The sequence below is a fragment of the Cynocephalus volans genome, chromosome 16 (genome assembly GCF_027409185.1).
Source record: "Cynocephalus volans isolate mCynVol1 chromosome 16, mCynVol1.pri, whole genome shotgun sequence".
Classification (NCBI taxonomy): Eukaryota; Metazoa; Chordata; class Mammalia; order Dermoptera; family Cynocephalidae; genus Cynocephalus; species Cynocephalus volans.
The window spans coordinates 19,245,847-19,266,812 of NC_084475.1; the positions used below are offsets into that span (position 1 = coordinate 19,245,847).

The 20,966-nt window shown below is 52.0% G+C and overlaps 1 protein-coding gene across 2 annotated transcripts; it reads right to left on the bottom strand.

Moving 5' to 3' along the window:
• Positions 1-4,283: 4,283 nt before the first annotated feature.
• On the bottom strand, positions 4,284-19,201 carry CANT1 (calcium activated nucleotidase 1). Of its 2 annotated transcripts, XM_063080899.1 has the most exons (5): positions 19,104-19,201; positions 8,703-9,355; positions 7,287-7,490; positions 6,074-6,412; positions 4,284-5,925 (listed from the first exon to the last, which is right to left on the bottom strand). In XM_063080899.1, the coding sequence occupies exons 2-5, from the start codon at positions 9,331-9,333 to the stop codon at positions 5,900-5,902; spliced, it is 1,200 nt and encodes a 399-aa protein (XP_062936969.1). In that variant the 5' UTR covers positions 9,334-9,355; positions 19,104-19,201; the 3' UTR covers positions 4,284-5,899. The 2 variants fall into 2 exon arrangements, with proteins under 2 accessions (XP_062936969.1, XP_062936968.1); XM_063080898.1 differs by having other exon boundaries at positions 4,284-6,412.
• Between the last annotated feature and the right edge of the window lie 1,765 nt (positions 19,202-20,966).

Consider the following 20,966-nt stretch of genomic DNA (forward strand, 5'->3'; position numbering starts at 1 on the left):
CAGAATCGAAGATGAGAGGCGCCCAGCTGCTGCCGGGGGAGGGAGGGGCGGCGGCTCAGCTCTGATAAGCAAACTGGGTGAGGACCCCAGACACCAGGCTGTGATAAGACTGTGATCTCCTAGATGACGCCAATCTAACCAGGAAGCCACTCCCGAGACATGGTGGGAAAAGCAGCAGGCATTCTCAGAGATGAGAACCCGCGACCAGCTTGTGAGAGGTCTTCTGTGCGTCCACCCCGTTCCCCGTCAGGTGCAGGGACGGTCCTGCCACAGTTGACACGGTTAGCCGGGTGTCACCGGGAGCCCTGCCGAGCGAGCTCATACACTCCCAGTCACTACGGGAGGCGGCCGCTCCCACTGCCCCCTTTCATAGATGAGAAAACAGAGGCACAGAGAAACTAAATCACCTGCCCAAAGTTACACAGCTGGAAGGGGACAGCTGGAATTCACACCCATGCTTTTCTTTTCTTCTTTTTAAAAATTGGCTTTATCGAGATATAATTTACACACAATAAAACGCATGAGTTTGTGAGTTTTGACACATGTATACAGATGGTAACCATGACCCTAATCATGACACACAGCATTTTCATCATCCCCAACAGTACTCTCCACCGTCAACCCCTCCACCAGCCCCACCTGCAACCACCAGTCTGCTCACGGCCTCTGCAGCTCTCTGCCTTTTCTAGAATTTCCTCAGAATGGTATATCATACATTATGTAACATTTTGTATCTGGCTTCTGTTACTTAGCACAATGCTTTTGAGACTCATCCATGTTATTTCAAAAATCAGTAACTGGTTCATTTTTTGCTCACCCACTGTATGGACAGAGCACAGTCTGCCTATGCATTTATGTGCTGATGGGCATCCGGGTCATTCCATTTTTGACTATCGTGCATAAAGCTGTTCCGAATATTTCGATACAAGTCTCTGTGTGAATGTAAGTTTTTGTTTCTTTTGTACAAATATCTGGAAGCAGGATTACTGGGTCATATGACAGATGTATGCTTAACTTTTTAAGAAACTGCCAAACTGTTTTGCAACCTTGCTGAACCACTCTGCTTCTGCTAGCAGTTTCTGAGACGTCTAGCAGCTCCGAGTTCTCACCACTACTTGATATTGTCAGTCTCTTTAATGTCATCATTCCAGCCGGTCTGCGGTGGAATTTCACTGTGGCTACAGTGACTAGTGATGCTGAACATCATTTCATGTTTGTTTATCCTCTTTGGTAAAGTGTCTTTTCAAATCTTATGCACATCATTAAATCAGGTTGTTTGTTGTATAAGTTCTTTACGTATTCTGTTCCTTTAGCAGATACATGATTTGCAAAAAAAAATTTTTGAATGAAAAACTTGCCTTCTCATTTTTCTGAACAGTGTCTCCTGAAGAGCAAAGGTTTTGAATTTGGATGAAGCTCGATTTATTATTCTTTACTAAACCTTTGCCTAACCCAAGGTCCCTAAGGTTTCCTCCTATGTCTTCTAGGAGTTTCGTAGGTGTAGCTCTTGCAGTTGGGTCTACACTCTTTTCTGAGTTAGTTTTGTGTGTGGTGGGAGATGAGCGTCGCAGTCACTGTCTGTAGACTTAACAGAGTCGTCCCAATGCCACCGTGGAAGGGCCATCTTTTTCCCACTGAATTACCCTGGCACCTTTGTCAAGTCAACGGACCACATACATATGGGTCTATTTCTGGACCCGCTCCTGTTCAATTGATTTATGCCTGTGTTTCCTATGCCAGTACCACACTATTTTCATTACTGATAGCCTTCTATTAAGTCTTGAAATCAGATAGTGTACATCCTCCAGCTTTGTTTTTCTTTTTCAAAACTGAGTCCCCTGATCCATGAAGACAGTGCAGTGTTTCATTTACTTGGGTCTTTTCTGATTTCTTTCATCAGTGTTTTGTAATTTCCACATACAGATCTTGCACATATTTTGTTAGGTTTATATTGAGCTATTTCATGGTTTTTGGTATTATTGTGAGTGACACTGTATTTAAAAATGTCAATTTCTAATTGTTCACTGCGGCTTTATAGAAATAAAGTCAATCTCTTGTATGTGGATCTCTGCAATTTTGCTAAACAACTCTTAGTTCTCGTCGTTATTTTGTATTTTGAAGATGTCTGAGCCTTTTCCATCTCATCATTGGCAAATAAAGACAGTTTTATTCCTTCTTTTTCAATCTGATGACTTTTCTTTTTCTTGCCTAACTGACCGATAGGATGGGGGATAAAAGCAAGGAGAGCAGCGCCAGGGTCCTGGGTTTGATAGATGCGCCACACCGGCGTGCGATGTTATTGATAAATGCACGACACTGACGTACGATGTTACCACTCAGGCAAGTGTGTGAAGTCTGCACAGGAACCCTCCACTATTTTTGTAACTTCTTTGTGGTTTAAAATTATTTCAAAATAAAAAGTGGTAAGGAGAAAAAGCTGAGGAAAGCAGACATTCTTGCCTTGCTCCTTAGGAGGGAAACAGCCAGTCTTTGAAGTACGATGTTAGCTGTAGGTTTTGCACGTATGCCCTTTATCAGGTTAAGAAACTTCCTTTTATTCCTAGTTTGCTAAGAGATTTTGTTTTTTCCTTATGGTTTGTTTTTTGTTTTGGCTATTTTACTGGGTGAATGGGTGTTGGATTCTGTCAAATGCTTTTTCTGTAACTTTTGAGGTTATCATGTGTTTTCCTTTTTAGTCTGTTAATATGGTGAATTTCATCCATTGCTTTTAGAGTATTAAACTAACTTTGCATTCTTTTGCATAAACCACACTTCATCATGAAGTATGTTCATTTTTAATTATTGCTGGATTCAACTTGCTAATTTTTGCTAAGGATTTTTACATCTATGTTCATGAGAGTGACTGGTCTATATTTTCATTCTTTATAATGTATTTGTCTGCTTTTGGTATCAGGGCTCTGGTCCCTCATAAAATGATTTGGGAAGTGTTCCCAACTCCCCAAATCATGGAAGATTATTATTTCTCCCTTCGGTGTTCGGTACAATTCACTAGTAAATCTATCTGGGCCTGGAATTTTGTGTGAAGGTATTTTATTTTTGCTTTATTTAAATCTTTTAACAATTTTATTAAGGTATAATTTATCTTAACATTTACCTTTTTTTTTTTTTTTTTTTTTTGGCAGCTGGCCAGTACAGGGATCCGAACCCAGTTCCAAGGTGACTTGGGGAGTTCTTCTTTTTGCAGATGAACTGCACACTGGACACAGGAGTTACTGCCTTGGAGTCCAGCGCATTGTGGCTCCTTCAGGGATGGTCAAGAGCTTACTTTCATTCCCTCTGTCTTTGGTTTGCAGTTTCTCATCCCCTGCCATGCCTCGGCCCGATGAGTTCTGGTTTCATGAAGTGTTCGCACACAGGTCCTTGCCAAGGACGCCACGTCCTTCCTGTTGCTCAGTCGCAGTCTCCAGAACTCGTCCTACTTGTGATATTGTCCTTCTCAAGAGCTCTCATCCCTGGCTGCACTGGGCAGGTTCCCAGCAAGGCACAGGTGGTACCCCAAATTAGGATCATCTCAGGCTTTAGTAAAGGGACTGGTTACAAGGGTGGGAGAGCAGGAGCAAGGGACAGCACAGGGGCAGTGTTATCCGGAGCTACCAGGGAGGGAGAGCTACTGGAACCCAGACAGAGAGTGGCCGAGAGGGAGCTGCCTGGACAGGAGATGGACAGGGCTCAGGGACAACTAGTAGCCATCTGCTGGGAGTCCCCACGGGATAATCCCAGAGGGTGTGGATGTGGTTCACTCAGGTCAGCCATGGGAAGTGGGGTCGAAGGGACAAGGTCAACGTTGGCACACTGGCTTTTGAGACAACGCCGTCTCTCTGGCTTTCTCCCCCGTCTCTGACCACCCCCTTCCTGTCTCCAGTGAGGCCTCTCTTGCCCGATGCCTTCCTTTCTAGTATGCCTCAAGTTTCAGTGGTAGCACTTCTACATGTCCTTTGGAGACCCCCTCGGTCCTGCAGATTCATCGGACCCGTCAACGACACCTCCCGCCCGAGTGCTACCTCGTTCCCAAATCTTCCAGATGTCTCCACTGGGACTGGCAGCCACAAAACGGGTAACTGAGCTCTCACTCTGCATTGGGTAATTTTTAAAGACCCTTTGCATATCAGTCTGTTCCATATCAAGATCACATCTCTCCTGTATTCCCTAGGGCAGCGCCCTTCACAATCAGCCAACATAGACCAGGAGACAAGAGACAACTCACATCCCCCTGTGACAATTTATTGTTTATAAAAAAAATGGACCCAGCACGGAAGGGACACAATTGTTATGTTGACAGTGGGGAATCTGGAAGAAAAGAAAAAAGGCCACGCTGCTTCCAGGCAACCAGGCTGTGGCTCAGGCGCTGACATTAACTCATCAGCAAGGTCTCAATTTAGTGACTATCTTCCAACCTTCCTAATTTCATCTGTATTTTAAAAATAACACAGCCCTAACATCATGGACATTTATCAAGGAGGTGGGTCAGAGCACACAGCCAGGCAAGGTTAGAAAAGATGAGTGTCTCCCCGGCTATGCCCAGTGACAGCTGAGTTCTAGACAAATGTGTCACATTCAGTAACTGGTCTTCACCACTTCTGCTACTTGCTTTACAGTGGTAGAGACAGACAACTAGCATGGAGAGGCACCCTTCCTGGCTTCCCTGCCAGCAGCCGTGATAGAGCTTCAGGGTGGAAGAAGTCTGTTGGCGGCCAACACAGGGCCTGACCGTCCTTCCTGACCACCCATCCATTGTGGGGCCTCTGCACTCTCCTGAGGGATGTCGTGGGGTGAGGTAGCTCCTGCGGGGAGGAGCATGGTAGCTGACTTCTGTCCCCAATGCCACTCTGCATTTACCCACAGCGCTGTATGGAGAAGAGACAACAGGGACCAACTACAAGACCAAACTTGCATGAAGAGTTCCCACAGAGAAGAGGTTGCAAAACTCCTGGGGCAGAAGAGAAATAAAGGCCACAGAAAGAAGCCCCCAGGAAATGAGAGGTCTCATTCACCGACAGTCTCCAGAAGAAAGCAGCCCCTGGGTCAAGGGTCAACTGCAGGCATGCCAGAACCCAGGGTCCCACTCCTGAGTCAGGGAGTAAAAAATTCAAGTCATTCATGAGAGTTGTAAGAGGCATGCCAATTTCTGACGTTTCCCTTATCTGTTGTTGGCCAAGGACTCAGAAAAGTTCATAAACTGCTTACCCACCGTAACTGTTTAACCGCACATTCCTCCCCTGCTGGGAACCCCACTGTTAACTACAGGACTCTACTCTGTGTGATAAGATTTGGTGATTCCGTTTTATAAGAAAGGAAATTGCTTTAATTAAAATAAGTTAATAATTAAGACTGCAAAGTGCTACAGAGCCACAGAATCTTCCTGGAGGGAGGAGACGGAGTCATGGCCCTACAAGGTGCAGATCGTCTTGTGGGAGGCTTGGGAATGAGCAGATGAGCAATGCCCTTCCCTGCACAGGTTCCCAGGGGTCTGCCTTGCTCTCAGCCCATCGGGTGTCAGGTCCTGCAGTGTAAACGTCGTCTTTTGCTAGCACCTGGAGGGGTGGTTATGGTGCCTGGGGCTCACAATGTAGGAGGCAAAGGGGGAGGGTGACAGGCAGGTGCCCTCTCACACACACTGTTGCGTTCCCAGGGTGGGGCACAGCGTGGTAGCACACAGTGACAGTGCCAGAAGTATTTATTGAACAAAAGAAATGGAAAGGCAGGAAAGGGAGTTGGATGGAGGACCGGAACGGCGGAATGCAAAGGGATGGGCCCCAGTGAAGACCTGCAGCGACCGACTGTGGCCACCAGATGGCAGCGCGGACAGCGCTGCTGTTCAGATCCTCCGCACCGCACTGGCTGCTTCCCACACCAGGGCTGGACCCCTGTGTTGAGAGCTCTAAACCAGGCACACACCTCGTAGTTCTGAAAAGAATAAACCAAACACAAATGCAGTCCTCTGGTTTTTATAAAATTTGAGTCCCTATGTGGCTTAAAACTGTCCACTCCTCAGACTTGCTCAACATCTTAATTTTTAAAATTTAAATAAACTCTATTCCTTCATATTTCACACCTCCGATCCTGGTCTCAGGCAGCAGGAAGCGCCCGTCGAGTGTGAAGGCCATGATGTAGGTGGCGATTTTGCCGCTGTCCTCTTCAGACTTGAGGGCCACGATGATCTGGTCGTCGGTGTTGGGGATGAACTTGAAAGATGAGAAGCCGTGCGTGGGGACCACCTCCCCGACGTGGCTGACAGAGATGTCACTGAAGTCCGGGGCCGCGCTCAGCAGGAGGTTGGTGCCCTTACGCTCGTCCTCCTTCTCGCTGTAGCGTGCGTGGCTGGCGCGGCGCGGCAGGAAGAACCAGCGCTGCAGCGTGTCGCTCCAGCAGGCAGATTCGTGAATGAGGTAGCCTGGGGACACAGGACAACCCACGGGTCACCAGACACATATTCCTCTCCAGGGCCCAGCCCCCTCCCCAAAGTGCCAGCAAACAGGGACTCGGGGACAGCTCTGTGCCTGGTGCTGCAAACCCGAGGGTGTGCCAGTGGAGGCCTCAGAGTCCGCCTCTTCCCCAGCTCTCCACATTTCCTGGAGGGATGTCAATCTGTGCTTGTCCTCGATTTTCCAGAGTCACAGAGCCCAGACAAGCATGACACAGATGGCAGGGGGCCCCCATCTCCCCCACTGGCTTTCCTGCGGCTGCCAATAAGCCTGGCAGGAGGTCTAGCTTTACTCCTGCTTCTGGGTGCAAATCAAGGGGCAGGTAACAGGAGAAAGAGCCCACGGAAAGGGAAAACCCAGAAAGTGTGACTTGTGGAAAAGCTAAATCGGGGCAGGGAGGCAGCGCTGCACCGAAAGGAAGCGTGGCTCTTCACCGTCTCAGGACGGCAACAGGAAGCTTCTGGGGACTGAGTTCCTAGACCTCGGGCTGATCAGGCCGCCCTAGGCATCCAGACCCCTCACTACAGACCACAACGAGACTGTCTGAAAACGATGAGCTAAGGTGAAAGCACTGCCCACCCTCCTCTCACTCAAGCCAGGGCCAGCTCCTGAACGGGCGAAGGGGCTGTGGCCTTGGCGAGTGAGGTACGCAAGAGAAAACGGCTCATTTGCCCCAGAACCCGCTGGCCTGAGGGGAGTAACCATCAGAGACAGTCAAAGTCATCAAAATCAGGCGTGAGACAAGGCGCAGTGCCTCGGAAGCCAACACAACAGAGGAAGCGCACCCCCAGCGACAGGCTCTGCAGACGCGGCCAGCCATGGGCACGGTCGCTGGCCTCTCACCTGGCGGTCGGATCCCGGCGGCGGCTCTCAGGGCGTTGTAACTGGACACCCAGCTCTCGTGGTCCACGCTGCCTCGGTGGCCCACCACCTTCACCCACTCGGGGTTCTCGTTCACCACCTCCCCCGTGGTGGTGGTCCACTCCTTGCCCAGGCCGCCCACGTACAGATGCTCATCCTTCACAGCCAGCCACTCGGCTTTGAAGCCTGGGGCAACGAGAGGAGGGACCGCCTGAGATCACGCCAGCCCCAGCAGCGACACGAGGGTAGGGGATGGAATAGCCTGCGCAGAGCCCACTTCAGGGGGTCCCAGACGGGTGGGCACCTGCCCTCCCTCCTCTTGTGCTTCCTCCTCACTCTCCTGCCCTCCAGGGAAGATTATACTGTCCCTTGGCAGCTCGGTCCAGGAACTCTCTGTTGGGACGTCCCCTCCTATGATTGACACAGCCCCCCAGAGCTGCTGTTCTGCCCTGCCCATGACTCCCATGGGCCCCGCCAGCTGCTCTCGGAGATCTCTGATCCCCAAACTCCCTGTACATCCAGCTGTCACCCCAACCTCAGGATTATGCTCCAGTGCTAGAAACATTTAAACAGTGAGAGCACCCTGCAGTATGAACATGTGCCGCGCAGGCCTGGTTACTAATGCAAGTCCTCCTGTGACCCAAGGAAGCCTGCAGTGGTGTTTGGCTTTCTAGAAGGTGCAGATCCACCGTGAGAGTGCGGGCACACATGGAATCATTTGTCAATTCTGCCAGCACCCTTCCCGCCTCCCCTGCCACCTCCTCTGTGGGAAGGCTCTGGGCCACTTTGGTTTGGTCTTGCCACCCTGTGCCCTGCCCTGTGCAAGCAGTAACTCCCTCCTGGTAAACAACAGGGCTGATGCCAGAGTCCACCCAAGTGGGGTCACTGCGCTCACACCAGAACTTCCTTCTCAGGGGTTTTCAGAGACAGGAGGTCTGGGCAGCAGAAGTCTACTTTTCAATAAACTGAAATCAAAGTCTCGGTTCAAAATGAGAGCCATCTGACACCATGGCTTCCAAGGTGAGGCCCTGGGTAGAAATAATCTCAGCATGGTCTTAACACACCTTTGAAGACATGAGAAGGGACATGTTCCTGGAGGCAGCAAGAGCCGCAGTGGGCATGCCCTGAGCCCTATCCTGGCCAGAATCCCCCATGCCCTGGCAGGCCTCGGGGGATAAGCTCATACTTCTGGAATGAGTTTGGTGTGAAGTAACCCATGGCTTTTGCTCATGGCTCTGGGGGCACCGACGGTCAGAAAGGAGGGGAGACACTCCCATCCCGCGTCCCTGCCTTCCGTGTGTGAGCTCTTTACCAGGCACATGTATTACTTTCCCTCGGAGCATCCCCCAACACCCCTTGCACCTCAGTAAAGCCTCAGATGAGACCAGTTGGCCTCACCTTTCTCCACAGTTCCATCGCCATCGGACAGTATCACCCAGGGCACAGCCTTGGTGCCTTCAATCTGGTAGATGACCCCCGTCCGGTCATCCACAGAGTACAGTTTTCCATTGAAGATGATCAGATCGGAGAGCTCCATGCCCCTCCCCTTTTCGGCCAGGTGGGATTCCAGGACCCTGTGGTCTTTGTCCCACTCCACGGCCACCTTGTCCCCACTGTCTGACAGGGTCAGGTAGCCTTTCTTCAGGTAACTGAACCAGGTGTTTTCTGCTTGGGCCCTTGACTCCGTGTCCAGGTCAGCGATGACTGCAATTCGGTACCGGATCCCCCCCGGCGTCCTCTGGGGGGGAGAGAGAGGGTAGGTGTCATTGTACCGATCGGCAGGTGCCTGGCTGAGCCTCCAGCTGTGTGCGACGTGGGAGGGCGGCCTGCCTGGGGACGGGCGGTGGGCGTAGAGCAGCCAGAGGACAGCGGCACCCACAAAGGATGGCAGGATCACCCTCCAGCGGGGGCGGAAGCGGGGATCCGCAGCCTTGGTCATGGACGCCAGCACAGGAAGGCTCCCCACACTTATCCGGAGGGAGGGCATAGACTCATTCCATTCCCAGTGGTCAGGGGGTTGCTCGGGCATCAGACTGCAGGTCGCGTGGGACCTGCACACAGGGAGAGAGGGGAGAGGACAGTGACTGGAAACACAGCCGCTTCTCAGTGACTTGAGGGCACTGTCTGAGGTCTGACTTATCCAGAAGAAATAGTATTTCCATTACTTTGTGGCCATTATTACTTCCTTGGCTTAACTAAAGACTGACTCAGCAATATCTTTGTTTGCTCTTATTCAGCAGGATGTGAAATCTTTCCAAAGCAAAATCATTCCACTTTCCTCTTCTAGTTGGCAAGACCGAAGGCTTAGTGAGGGAAGAGGTGTAGTGGGGGCTGGCAGAGAATCACCCGGGGGGGGGGGAAGGTGAAGGTTGAGGGGGCCAGGTGGGACAGGAAAATACAGAGGACACAGATCTGTGTTTTACTCAAATGCCACCTCATCCAAGAAGTCCTCCCTGACTGCCCTGCTCCGATGTCACCCTCCATCCCCCACTTGGCATCTGTCACCACCTGATGTCATCTTCTATAGTTATCAGTGTCAGGTCTGTCTCTGCCTGTGTGCCAGGCTCCGAGGACGATACCTAGCATGGAGCAGCCGGGTGTTCATTAAGTGAACGAGTCTTTACTACTCCGGGTTAGGTTCCTGTAACACATACACACAACGCAGACCCAGGCCAAATCGAAATGCTCTTTGTTGCTGTTTTTTTTTGGCAGCATCTGTCCCCTGCTGCCTTTCTATTAGTGCAAATGACTGTGGGGACCAGAGGCTCTTGCTGCCTGGAGCCCTGCGTGTCTGTGCGTCAGCTCCAGAGGACTGCCGGGCTCACCTGGGGGCCTGACTTGCCCCTGGGCCCCTCCTGGGCCATCCCCTGGGTGTGGCAATGTGGCAGAGCTCCAGGGTCAGGGTGTAGTAGCAGCACCACCACCCCTGCTTGCCTCCTGGGCACAGAGCATGAGGGCACGGTAGGGCCACAGAGGCACCAGGTCTGCTCCTGCCCCACCGCAGTGAGGCCATCTGTCTGCAGGTCAGCCACCAACTGCCCCCAGGACCTCGGGGCTGCTCCAGCCCAGGCAGCAGGAGGTCAGCCCTTGCTGCTGCTTCATCTCTCTCTCCCCGGGTGGAACCTGACAAACCCAGCCTGAAACTTCCCTTGCTGGGTCCCTGCTGCCTTTGAGAAAAACAACAAACAAACATGTGACTTATTGGCAGGTGCTGTTCCCACTGCCAGGCAGTGCCTGCGAAGGGCTTGGGACCCCCACACACCCAACCACAGGCCCTGGTGTCCCGTGGCCGCAGAGGCGCCCTCTCCATGCTGCAGGCTGCTCAGGGATGGAAACTCCTCACCGGTCCGTGTGGAAGCCTGTGCCTCCCCCTCCCCCTTTTGGACAGAGTCTTAGATTTCAGCCTGCGGGTTCAGGTTCAAGGAGTGCAAAGGCGCCTGCACAGGGCCCGCTGCCTGGAGCAAGCCATGCAATGGCAGAGCGGGGCTGCTGCCACCATCACACAGGGCATGCCTCTTGGGTACTTACTCTCCCTGTTTTCTGCCACCCCCACAGCTTCAAAAACCCCACCCTGGGCTTTGAGCTCCTGTATCTCACCTCCTATTCAAAATTCCACCTGCAGACCCAACACGCAACTTATGCACGCCATTTGCAAACTGAAGTCCTACTTCCCTCTCTCCTCAAGGCTCCTCATCTCCACATCTCTCCTCAGGAGTAGTGGTGGTGACGGGGGCCACCATGTATGCAGCCGCCAAGTCAACGCTCTCAGGGGACCCCAGGAGACGCACTTTTCTATGTGAACATTATACTTTGACAAAAAGTTACAAGCCAACCCCACAACCTAGCGGTGGCCCCCACCCCCCTTTCCTTCCTGCCTCTCCGCTGCAGCAGGCCCTACCCCTGGAAGCTGTCTGCTGTCCACCAGCCCGTCCCCTCCCATGGCCACCTCTCGCCCAGCACACAAGCAGCCTCCCCAGTCCCTCTGCTGCCACGTCCTTCAGACCATGCCATTCCCTGCATCAGGAATAACACCCCATCGCTCCCACAGTGTCACCAGGGCCTCCAGCTCAGCTTCCCCTTCCCTGCCAAGTGGCCTCTGGCCATCCCCTGACCCCACAGGTACTTGTCCCGGGCAGGACTCACTGACCCTCTGGCCAGCATGCTTTGGCCCTGCTCCTCGAACGGCTGCCTCACTGTCCTCTTTCAGGGCTTTTCTAAACGTCGGCAACTCGGAAGGGCTCACCCCATCACCCCGCTGCACAGCCCCGCGCCTTCCCCCATCACCTCCAGCGTGCCAGGCCACTCCATGCATGGGACAGGCGCGGCTCTCGCTGCACCCCAGCACCTGGGTCACAGTGGGCAGGGTGGACATTCAGCACACAGGTGCTAAAGGAATGAAGGCAAATGCCACCCCAGGTCACTAAGCCACTTCTTCAGCAGCCCCTGGCCTCCCTGCCACCCCAGGCCCCACCTTGGTCATACTGCAAATCCACAGCCTGGATCCGGGCCCGGCCACTGAGTGGCCCATCCGCCACACCTGAGGTGCAGGTGCAGGGAAGACGTTGCCTGTGTGGACTGCTGTCTCACAGCGTGCTGTGTTGTCCCCCTGGCCCCTGGAACCCTCACACTTGGCCCTGTTCAAGTCCCTCCACATCACCATCCGCACCTTTGCCATTCTAGTCACATCGCCGGCCACCCTGCTCCCAGCGGGCAGCAGCCACACTGGTGCCCTTCCATGTACCTCACTCCAGCTGCGCGGGTCGGTCCCTCTCGGCGCACCACGCCCAATCCTCTGGTTCCTTCCTCAATGCACAGATGTCCACGTCTTACCGTGTGATCTCTAGATACACTCTCAGGGACGCCGTAAGCACTCAACTACGAGGGTACTTCAAAAAGTTCACGGAAAGATTTCTGTTGTCTTTTAATTCTATTCTTTGAGGAACTTTTTGACGAACCTTCCTATTGCTGAATGAATGGCGAATCCATGAATCAGGAATGAAAGAAGACCCCTCCCCAGAGCCCCTGCCCACCCCCGCCCGCAGTCCTGGAAGAGCATCACACTCACCCCCTCTGCCCTCTTGGCTGCGCTGATTCTGTCAGCACACCAGAGAGCACTTCCCTGGTGCTCTGTCCATCCTTGAGCCAGGGAGGCCCCTCTGCTGGGCCTCGTTCCAGGAGGTTCCTCTCTGTCCTAGGGCCACCTCCCTGCCCTCCCAGTGCTGCCAGCCTAGTGACCTGACTTCTCATTCTGAATCTCTCCCGATGACCTCAGCCTCTTCAGGAGCTTAACCTCCTCAATGGAGGCCCCTATGTCTCTCTAGCCTAACCCTTCCCCTGAATTCCTGGTAGGTGCCCAGGCCTGCTCACCCATGCCCCACAGGCATCTCCAACAGGCTCCTCCTCTGGAATTTACTACCCTGGCCAGGAGTCTCCCAGCCCTCGGGAGCCCTCCTGGGAAGCAGTCCTGGCAGGTGAAGGTACAGGACTCTGCACAGGGCCTTCTGCTCCTCATTCCACCAGCACCCTCACCTGCCTGCCCACAACTGAGCCAGCCCACAAAGCTGAAAACATCTGCTGTCTGTGCCTTTACGAGAAAAGTCTGCAGATCCCTGGTCAAGACTGTTTCAAACCATACTCTGTAACTGATAGAGTGATTTTTCTAACAGCAAATCTGCATTACAATTCTTTGAGAGAGCCCAGTGCCATCCAGCAAAAGGACACACCCCTCAGCCTGCAGAAAAAGCCTCACTTGGTTTCTCAGCCTAAGCTCTGTGAGCTCCTGACTGCAACTCTGGATTGTTCACAATCCTGAATTCCGTGTCCACACCTGTGCACACGATGCTTCCTCCACCTGGGATGCTCATCTCCTCTGGCCACATGGAACCATCTAGAATTCCCTGGATGTGCCATGACAGTCATGCTTCCACTGTCACTCCTCCCTGCTCCTCCCCCCATGAGAGGCTGACACTGGCCCCCAAGATTTCAAGGCCCTAATCCTTGAATCTTGGAATGCGACCTTGTGAGGCAATCCAGACTGCAGATGTGTTGAGGATCTTGAGATGCGGAGATTAGCCAGGAAGGCCCTAATTCAGTCACAAGGGTCCTTTTATGAAAAGGAGGCAGAGGGAAACTGACATAGGTAGAGGAGGAGAAGGCCATGTGACAGCAGAGGCAGGACTGGGGTGATGAGGCTCCAAGGCAAGGAGCCCCAGAAGCTGGAAGAGGCAGGAAGGAGTGCGGCTGAGAGGGAAAAAGACCATTTTCCCTATACCCTTACTCAGCAACAATCAACAATCAACAATCAAGACTGACTTCTGTGACCAAACGGGTGGGGATTTCTCCCCACCAGCAAGCAATCCTCTAATTCAATTCTATTCTGACACTATCTACCTACAGACAGTATTGGATCCCATGGGTTAAGGGCTCAGTCCCCAAGACCGCCCCCCTTCCCACTTCTGCCACCAATCACAAGTAACACATCATTTCACCCGTGCTTCTGACCGACTGGCTGGAAATGGGTTCGGTTAACTTGCTGAGCAGCTCACGTACCCAGGGAAATACTTGTGTTTACTGGTTTATTACAAAGGACATTACAAAGGATACAGATGAAGACATGCATAAGGTGAGGTATGGGGGAGGGGGTGTGGAGCTCCCATGCCCTTCCTGGCCGTGACACCCGCCAGGAACCTACACATGCTCAGCCATCTAGAAGCTCCCTGAACCTAGTCCTTTTGGGTTCTTAAGGAAGCTTCATTACAACATAGACATGATTAAGTCATTAGCCACTGGTGATCAACTTAACCAGAAGTTGGGGGGTGGGGCTGAAAGTCCCAACCCTCTAATCACAAAGTTGGTTCCCCGGCAACCAGCCCCCTACTGAAGCTACCTAGGGAAGGCCAGCCATTGGCCAACTCATTAGTATACAAAAAGATACTCTTCAGAGAGTCTAGGGATTTTAGGAGTTATATGCCAGGAAAGGGACAGGAACAGGACAAAGACCAAATACTTCAAAATATCACCGTGGCCCTGGGACACCCTGATTTCAACCCAGTGATACTAATATTAGTGGAGTCAATACCTATGAGATACTAACTCCAGAGCTATGAAAGAACAAATGTGTGTTGCTTTAAGCCACGAAGTTTGAGGTAATTTGTGACAGCAGCCCTAAGGAACAAATATACCTGACATGGTGTCCTCTGCGCCTGGGATGTCCTCTGCAACAGCACAGACCATACCACACTGCAACACATCTGCCAGCCCACCATGCACTGAGCTCAGGGGGGTGGGCTCAGGGAGCACCTTCCTACCCAGGCCATCTCCAGACCTGCTGCTGGAATCTCCACAAGGCTGAGGTGAAAGGCAGCAGGACTCCCCACATGGCCGACACCAGGAGGGTCTCTTCCTCCACCTTTTCAGGGATGGTGTGTGACAGGTGGCAGAACAGACAGGTCCAACAGCAGCTGCCAGAGCAGACTCCTCCCCTTCAGGATCCAGGATGGGCAGGAAGCAACGGCATTATAGCACTGGAACAGGAGGGCTCTGCTCTTAGCCCCTGCCTCCCAGGAAGGGACAGGAGGGCTCCGTTCTTGGCCCCTGCCTACTTGGAGCGGGCAGCTGGCAGTCACTCTCTTCCCCAGCTCCTCACTCCTGCAGAGAATGTCTTCTCTTCTCTCCCTTCCCCACCTCCAGGAAGGAGGCCTCAGAGCACCCACCCTGTTTTCTGTCAAAGTTCACATCCTGGTTGGACAGTAAAGAGCAAAACTCACCAACCTTTACAGGCTCTTCAGCACAGCAAAGACAGAGCCAAGGAGTCAAGGGCTTTGAAATACTTTGAAATACTCTCAGTGCTAACAGCATGTGAGAGTGCAGGAGGGCATGTCTCAAAGAAACGAACATTTATTTAGGCCTGCTATGGGCCAGGCTCCTTGAAAATGGTATGTGACTCTTTGTTTTGCACTTGCCAAGGCTTACTATTGTACTTGAAGATCCCGTTTCACATCCGGATGGGGTCGGGCAGCTCAAGGAAATCAGGAAGAAAGGAAAACCCCGTTTTCCTGTCAAGTGCGTACTTTAGGGAGTACCGAGGCAGCTGCTCCTCCCATAGACAGTATCCTCCTTAAAGGCTGAGATTTCTGCACCTTCCCCACCCCCACCCCCTCGGTATCCTGCACACAAGGCACTCACAACTGTTTACTCAATCAGCTTAAATACAGTTCAAGATAACTTATTTTTCAGCCCTGTTTTTAAGTCAACTACCCAAGAAGAGTGTATCAGTTTTCTTTTGCTGCTGTAACAAGCTACTACAGACGTGGCACCTTAAACACCACAAATTTATCATTTCACAGCCCTGTGGGACAGAAGTCTGACACGGGTCTCACTGGGCTAAAACCGAGAGCTGCGATTGGGGAGAATCCCCTCCCCGTGTCTCCAGCTTCCAGAGGCTGCCCATGTTCCTTATCTGTGGCCCCTTCCATCGGCCCCTCCTCCACCTTCAAAGCCAGCAATGCTGCATCTCTCTGTGCCTTTCTGACTTCATTTCCCTCTTGCTCTTTTCCTGCCTCCCTCTTCCACTTTTAAGGACCCTGTGATTACGCTGGGCTCACCAGGAGAATCCAAGATCATCTCCCTGTTTTAACCACGGCTGATTAGCAACCTCAATTCCCCTTTGCTGTGTAATGTGACATATTCTCAGGTTCCAGGGTTTAGGACATGGACATCTGCCACCCACAAGGAGGGAGATGGGGAAAGAGCCTCCAGCTTTTTCCAAGGCCAGGACAAGGCCATCTATGGGGTGGGCAGTGCAGCTTCAGAACCCTCTACAGTCTGCATTTACTGCATCACAATAGGGCCGGGTCTGCTCAATTTGTATCATCAGGGTCACACTTGGAGGAATTTTTAGCCAAAAAATGACATTCCCAGTTGAAAGTGCCTCCAAAACAACATATCATAGTGTCCTTTTCCAGAGTGCCTGAGAATAAGGGGATGCAATAATCCCTCAAGAGACCCAAATCAGGGCTCACTTTCACAGACGGTGCAGGCGCACCTGCACGAACCCTCCTTCTCATCTTGTGCTGTCCTGTATGAGGCTCCTGGGACACAAAGACAGTATCACTGGGACTTTCATTCAACCTAGTGAGACAAGACCCTCAGAGCCCTTCCGACGGATACCAATCTCACACTCACCCCACATCCTTGCTCAGCACAGCCCCCATACTTGACGTTGGCAGTTCCCGTGGCACCTTCCTCACGATTCAAAAAAAATGTTGAACAAAAGAAAAAACTGAACATCTCCCACACAGATTTCTCTATTATCAGGACTATTTTTTTTCCTAATTAATTGTCTTGACTGAATGAAAAGGAAAAGCAACGTAAAAGTTCTTAAAAATCAATATAAAAGGTTTAAATTCCTTTAATGTGGGCATTTAATGAGAGCTTTCCAGGAAATCTCAACAGTACAGAGTACACCAAAGGGAAAAGAATCAATGCTGTGTCTCCCTCCTCTCCCAGCATCCCTGGTACCATCGTACAAAGACAGCAGAGAGATGACTTCCCTGTTACAGTACTGACCCATTTCAGGACTCTGGACAAGAGTCCCAGGTCTCAGATCTTCTTGAAACAGGAAACGCTAGAGCATTTCTACATCTCCTCTACACAGCTGCCATGAGGACTGCCTTGATGCTGCTCAGAAAGTCCTGAGGCTCAGGTGACAGGGCCACATAGATTCGCAGGAGCCTGCTCATGCGCAAACACCTCAAAAGCCACATTAGGGGAATGGGTGAAAACACCACCAGAGCATGAACTGCTCCTACTGTACCAAAGGTTTCTTCTCATGACCTCTGCTGCTTGGGAGGCATGACAGGTTAGGTGCTGTTAGGTGGGCGGGTAAACATCTTCCCCAGTACCAAAAGCTTAAAGCAACACATTTACTAAGTTACTGTGGGCTATGAAATTATGGTTATAGCGTTAGGGGAAAGAGACTTTTGGTTAATAGAAGGTATCAAATGATCACATTCACACCTCGACTGAAGGATAATATGGTCACACAAAATAGTCCTATCCAGTTACAAGTATGTGACTTCCTCCACCACCTTGTGACATAACAAAAAAATCTGCTCTGACCAGATCAGCTAAATTATAGTGCCTTGGGAGATCTGGGATAAGCCAGTAGTCATGTCCACCTGTCCTGGAAAATGTTATCATTAGACCATTTTTACTTAGAAACAGTCAGGATAGCACTTAAAAGTCATAAACTAACCGAGAATGCTTCTTGAAACCCCTATCCTAGATGCCTGCATGTAGAATGTCCGTAACCTAGTAACAATCCCAAATCTACATGTCATGTACAACCAATAGAAGAACCTATTAGGCAGGGCTGTCCTCTCTCTCTTTTGATCCTTCCCCCTTCTTGTGATTATAAAATTCTAAACTCTGCTGGTCCTCTTCGGAGCGCATTTCTCAGGGTGTCCTGACCTCTATGTTTCTCCACTTGTCATATTGGCTCAATAAATCCTATGCATTATATGTTCGGCCTCAGTTTCTTTGAGGTCAACAGACATAACATCATCTTTTATGATCAGGTTAATATGGACAAGAAAAAGAGTGAGAGAAGACCTAGAATTCTGTCCCCAGACCGCTATGGTGGCCTTGTGACGATGACTGGACAAATCCATGCTTCACCTGAGTCCTCTCCCTGAAGATGCTCTGGGTTGCACCGGGCAGGAAACCCTTGCCACATCCAGAGGGGAGAGGTTGGCTTCTTCAATGTGCCTTTCGGCAGGGCACTGGGCATGAATAGAAGGCTCATTAAGGCTAGCTGGAACCAGAGAGGAGCCCCACCTGGCTTCAGGCTCTAGCTGGACCGGTCTGCAGAGAGGCCTAGGGGGTGGGGCTGGAAGGAGGGTCTGCGGCCTAGTCCAGAGGGATCTTTCTTGACAAAGATCCTCAGAGGGAGATGAAACGAGCTGCAGAGACTCAGCAGCTCCTGGAGGACCACGGCACAAGCTTCCTTTCCAAGGATCCTCTGTGACCCAACGCTTTGTTCACGTTTTGTCCCTCACACTGAAGAGCCAGCCAGATTCAGTTGACATCAACAGATTCATGTTCCCAAACCTATGATTTGTTGAAAGCATGGCAGGAAAAGCCCTCGAGCATACAACCCCAAAACAGGAATGAGAAATGGAGCTGTTGTGCTATGAGACTCTGGTTTTCCAGGGGTCACTAACGTGGAAAGGTGCTTGAGAGAGATGTGTTGGCTGGAGGCAGACAAGAGTGATCACAGGTGCCTGGTGCCAAGCCTAGGGACACAGAGGGCAAGGGAAAGACCAGAGGGAGAAGCAAAGGCACCAGGCAGCAAGGACAGGCGAGGAGGTGGGATGGGATGAGAGTATCCCGACCGGATGGCAGCGGTAGGGGGAACAGATATGGCGGAGAGGGTGGACAGTTTGTAGGCAAAAAGAGGGACAGTGAGCTGCGCTGCCCAGACCTCAGATGAGGCAAGGAGAGGAAGGACAGGGATGGGGTGGGAAGGTCTGCTTGTCACGGGGGACATGGCGTGGGGCAGGTCAGCCTGTTACAGGGGTGACAAAGTGCCAGCTGCACGGGGGACGTTTCCCCATCAGTCAGGACAGGCCCTGCACCGTCAGAGGGGAAGCGTGGGAAGGGTCGTCCCCAAGGGTGGGTGACCCACACTAGTGGGAGGAGCCCGCCACCAGTCGGAGGAAGGGGCCTGCTTCCCACAGGGTCAGAGGAGCAGGGGGCGGGACGCGGCGGGGTCGGGGACGCGGGCGGCCCGTCACTCACCCGCTGCGGGCCTGGCTGCGGGGGCCCGCGGGCGGCGGGGCCTCAACGCGAGCAGTGCCGGACGGAACGGGCAGCGACTTCCGCCCGGCGCGCGCTCGCCCCGCCCCCGGGCGGCGCGCTCCCGGCAGCCCCCGCTCTGCGCCTGCGCACCGGGCGGCGGCGGGGCCTGCCGGGAGTTGTAGTTCTCGGGGCGCAGTGTTGGGGAGCGGGAGGAGGAGTGGCTCCGCGCAGGAGGGAGGGGCGCGGAGGGGGGCGCGGTGTGACCCCAGCACCTTCCCATCCCGTGGTTCTGGAACACTGACCGAGTGAACGTGGGCGTGGGGGCGATGGAGGCTGTTTGCATGGAACTGCCTTGAATCTGTAGATGAATGGCGAAGAGGACTGAGATTTTTATGATATCGAGTCTTCCATCGGAGAGCACGGTTTTTTCCATTTATAGGACTTGTGTTTTTTCTATAAGGTTTTGTAATTTTTCACTCCACATTATAGTTCGGAGAAGGTGGTTCTCTATCGTTATAGAGAGCTGCCTCATTCTGTGAACAGCTGCCGACCGTGTTTCCTTTCACCAGGCCCCCGGTGGTGTGCTTTTAGGATATCTGTGATCTTTTCGTATTACAGCAATGCTTCAGGGACAGCTTTGAACTTACTTGTTTGAGCACAACTGTAAGTACACTATACTTGTAGGATCAATTCCCAAAATAAAGGTTGCTGGGTCCAAAGGTTTCTGCAGACTGTCAGAGGACTCCCCTCCAGAGAGGCGGTGCCCTGAGATCTCTCTCCCTTCAGGTCGACGATGAACCGACGGTCAAACACAATTAGGTCTTCGTTGCGTCATTGGAGACTTCACCATGGCCCCCTTCTGGAGACTCTCTCCTTTTGTTTCTGTGGCTCTGCATAAAAGACGAAAGATTCTTCCCTTGAATCATCCCTTCATATGTTTACTTACTGATTAACTCACTCGTACATTTCGTAGTTAAGTGCTTCGAACTGTGCAGTCCACCAGGGGGCCCTCCTCCCACTTTATTTATCAATCAAAATATCGTATAATCATTCAGTCAATGCCTATTTGTGTAAATGAAATCTTATTACCAAAATAGAGGAGTGTCGGGCTAGGGGTCAAACCCTTCAAACCTGTTGTACAGAAGGGGTCATAGACCCGCTCACGTGGCAGGCTGAGTCACAGACCCCTCACATACAGGTCACAAGCTAGGTAATTGGAAAAGATCCTGGGAGCCCGTTGGCAGAGTTGACAGGTTCACTCCAAAGTGAACTCAGTCCCCAGCTTCCTCAGCAGCAGCAGCAGCTCACAGCAGCCTCCAGCAGCAGCGGTGGTGGCCTCCGGGAGCATTCCGGGGGCTCTGGCAGCAACAGCCTCCAGCAGCAGTAGCAGCCTCCCCGTGCCGCACCCCCCGGGGGCATCCCGGGGGTAGGGGACCCAGTGGATCAGAGCCATTCATCCTTTAAACTTAAGTCCGATAATCCAGGACACCTGGGTGGAGTCAGACAACCAAAGAACACCTGGGTGCACATGTGCAATTACATTAGACAATAACCAAGGAACACCTGGGTGCATGTGCATATTTACATTTACATCAAATGCTCGGTAGGATTCTGAACATCTGAGGGACCCTGACCATTTACCTTCACTTTCTCTACAAGGAGTAAGTGTTCAGAGATGGAGAAACTGAGACACAGGAACGTCAAATGGCATGGTTAAAGCTGAAAAACATGTAAATGGCAAAAGTAAGGCTGCAAGTGTCCTTTCTCATCCCTGACCTCCGGGGGAGAATTCCTTGGAGAGGGATCGCCCTTGCCTCCTGTACTTTTCTCCAGGTGTGAGGATCATAAGCAGATTAAGCTGGT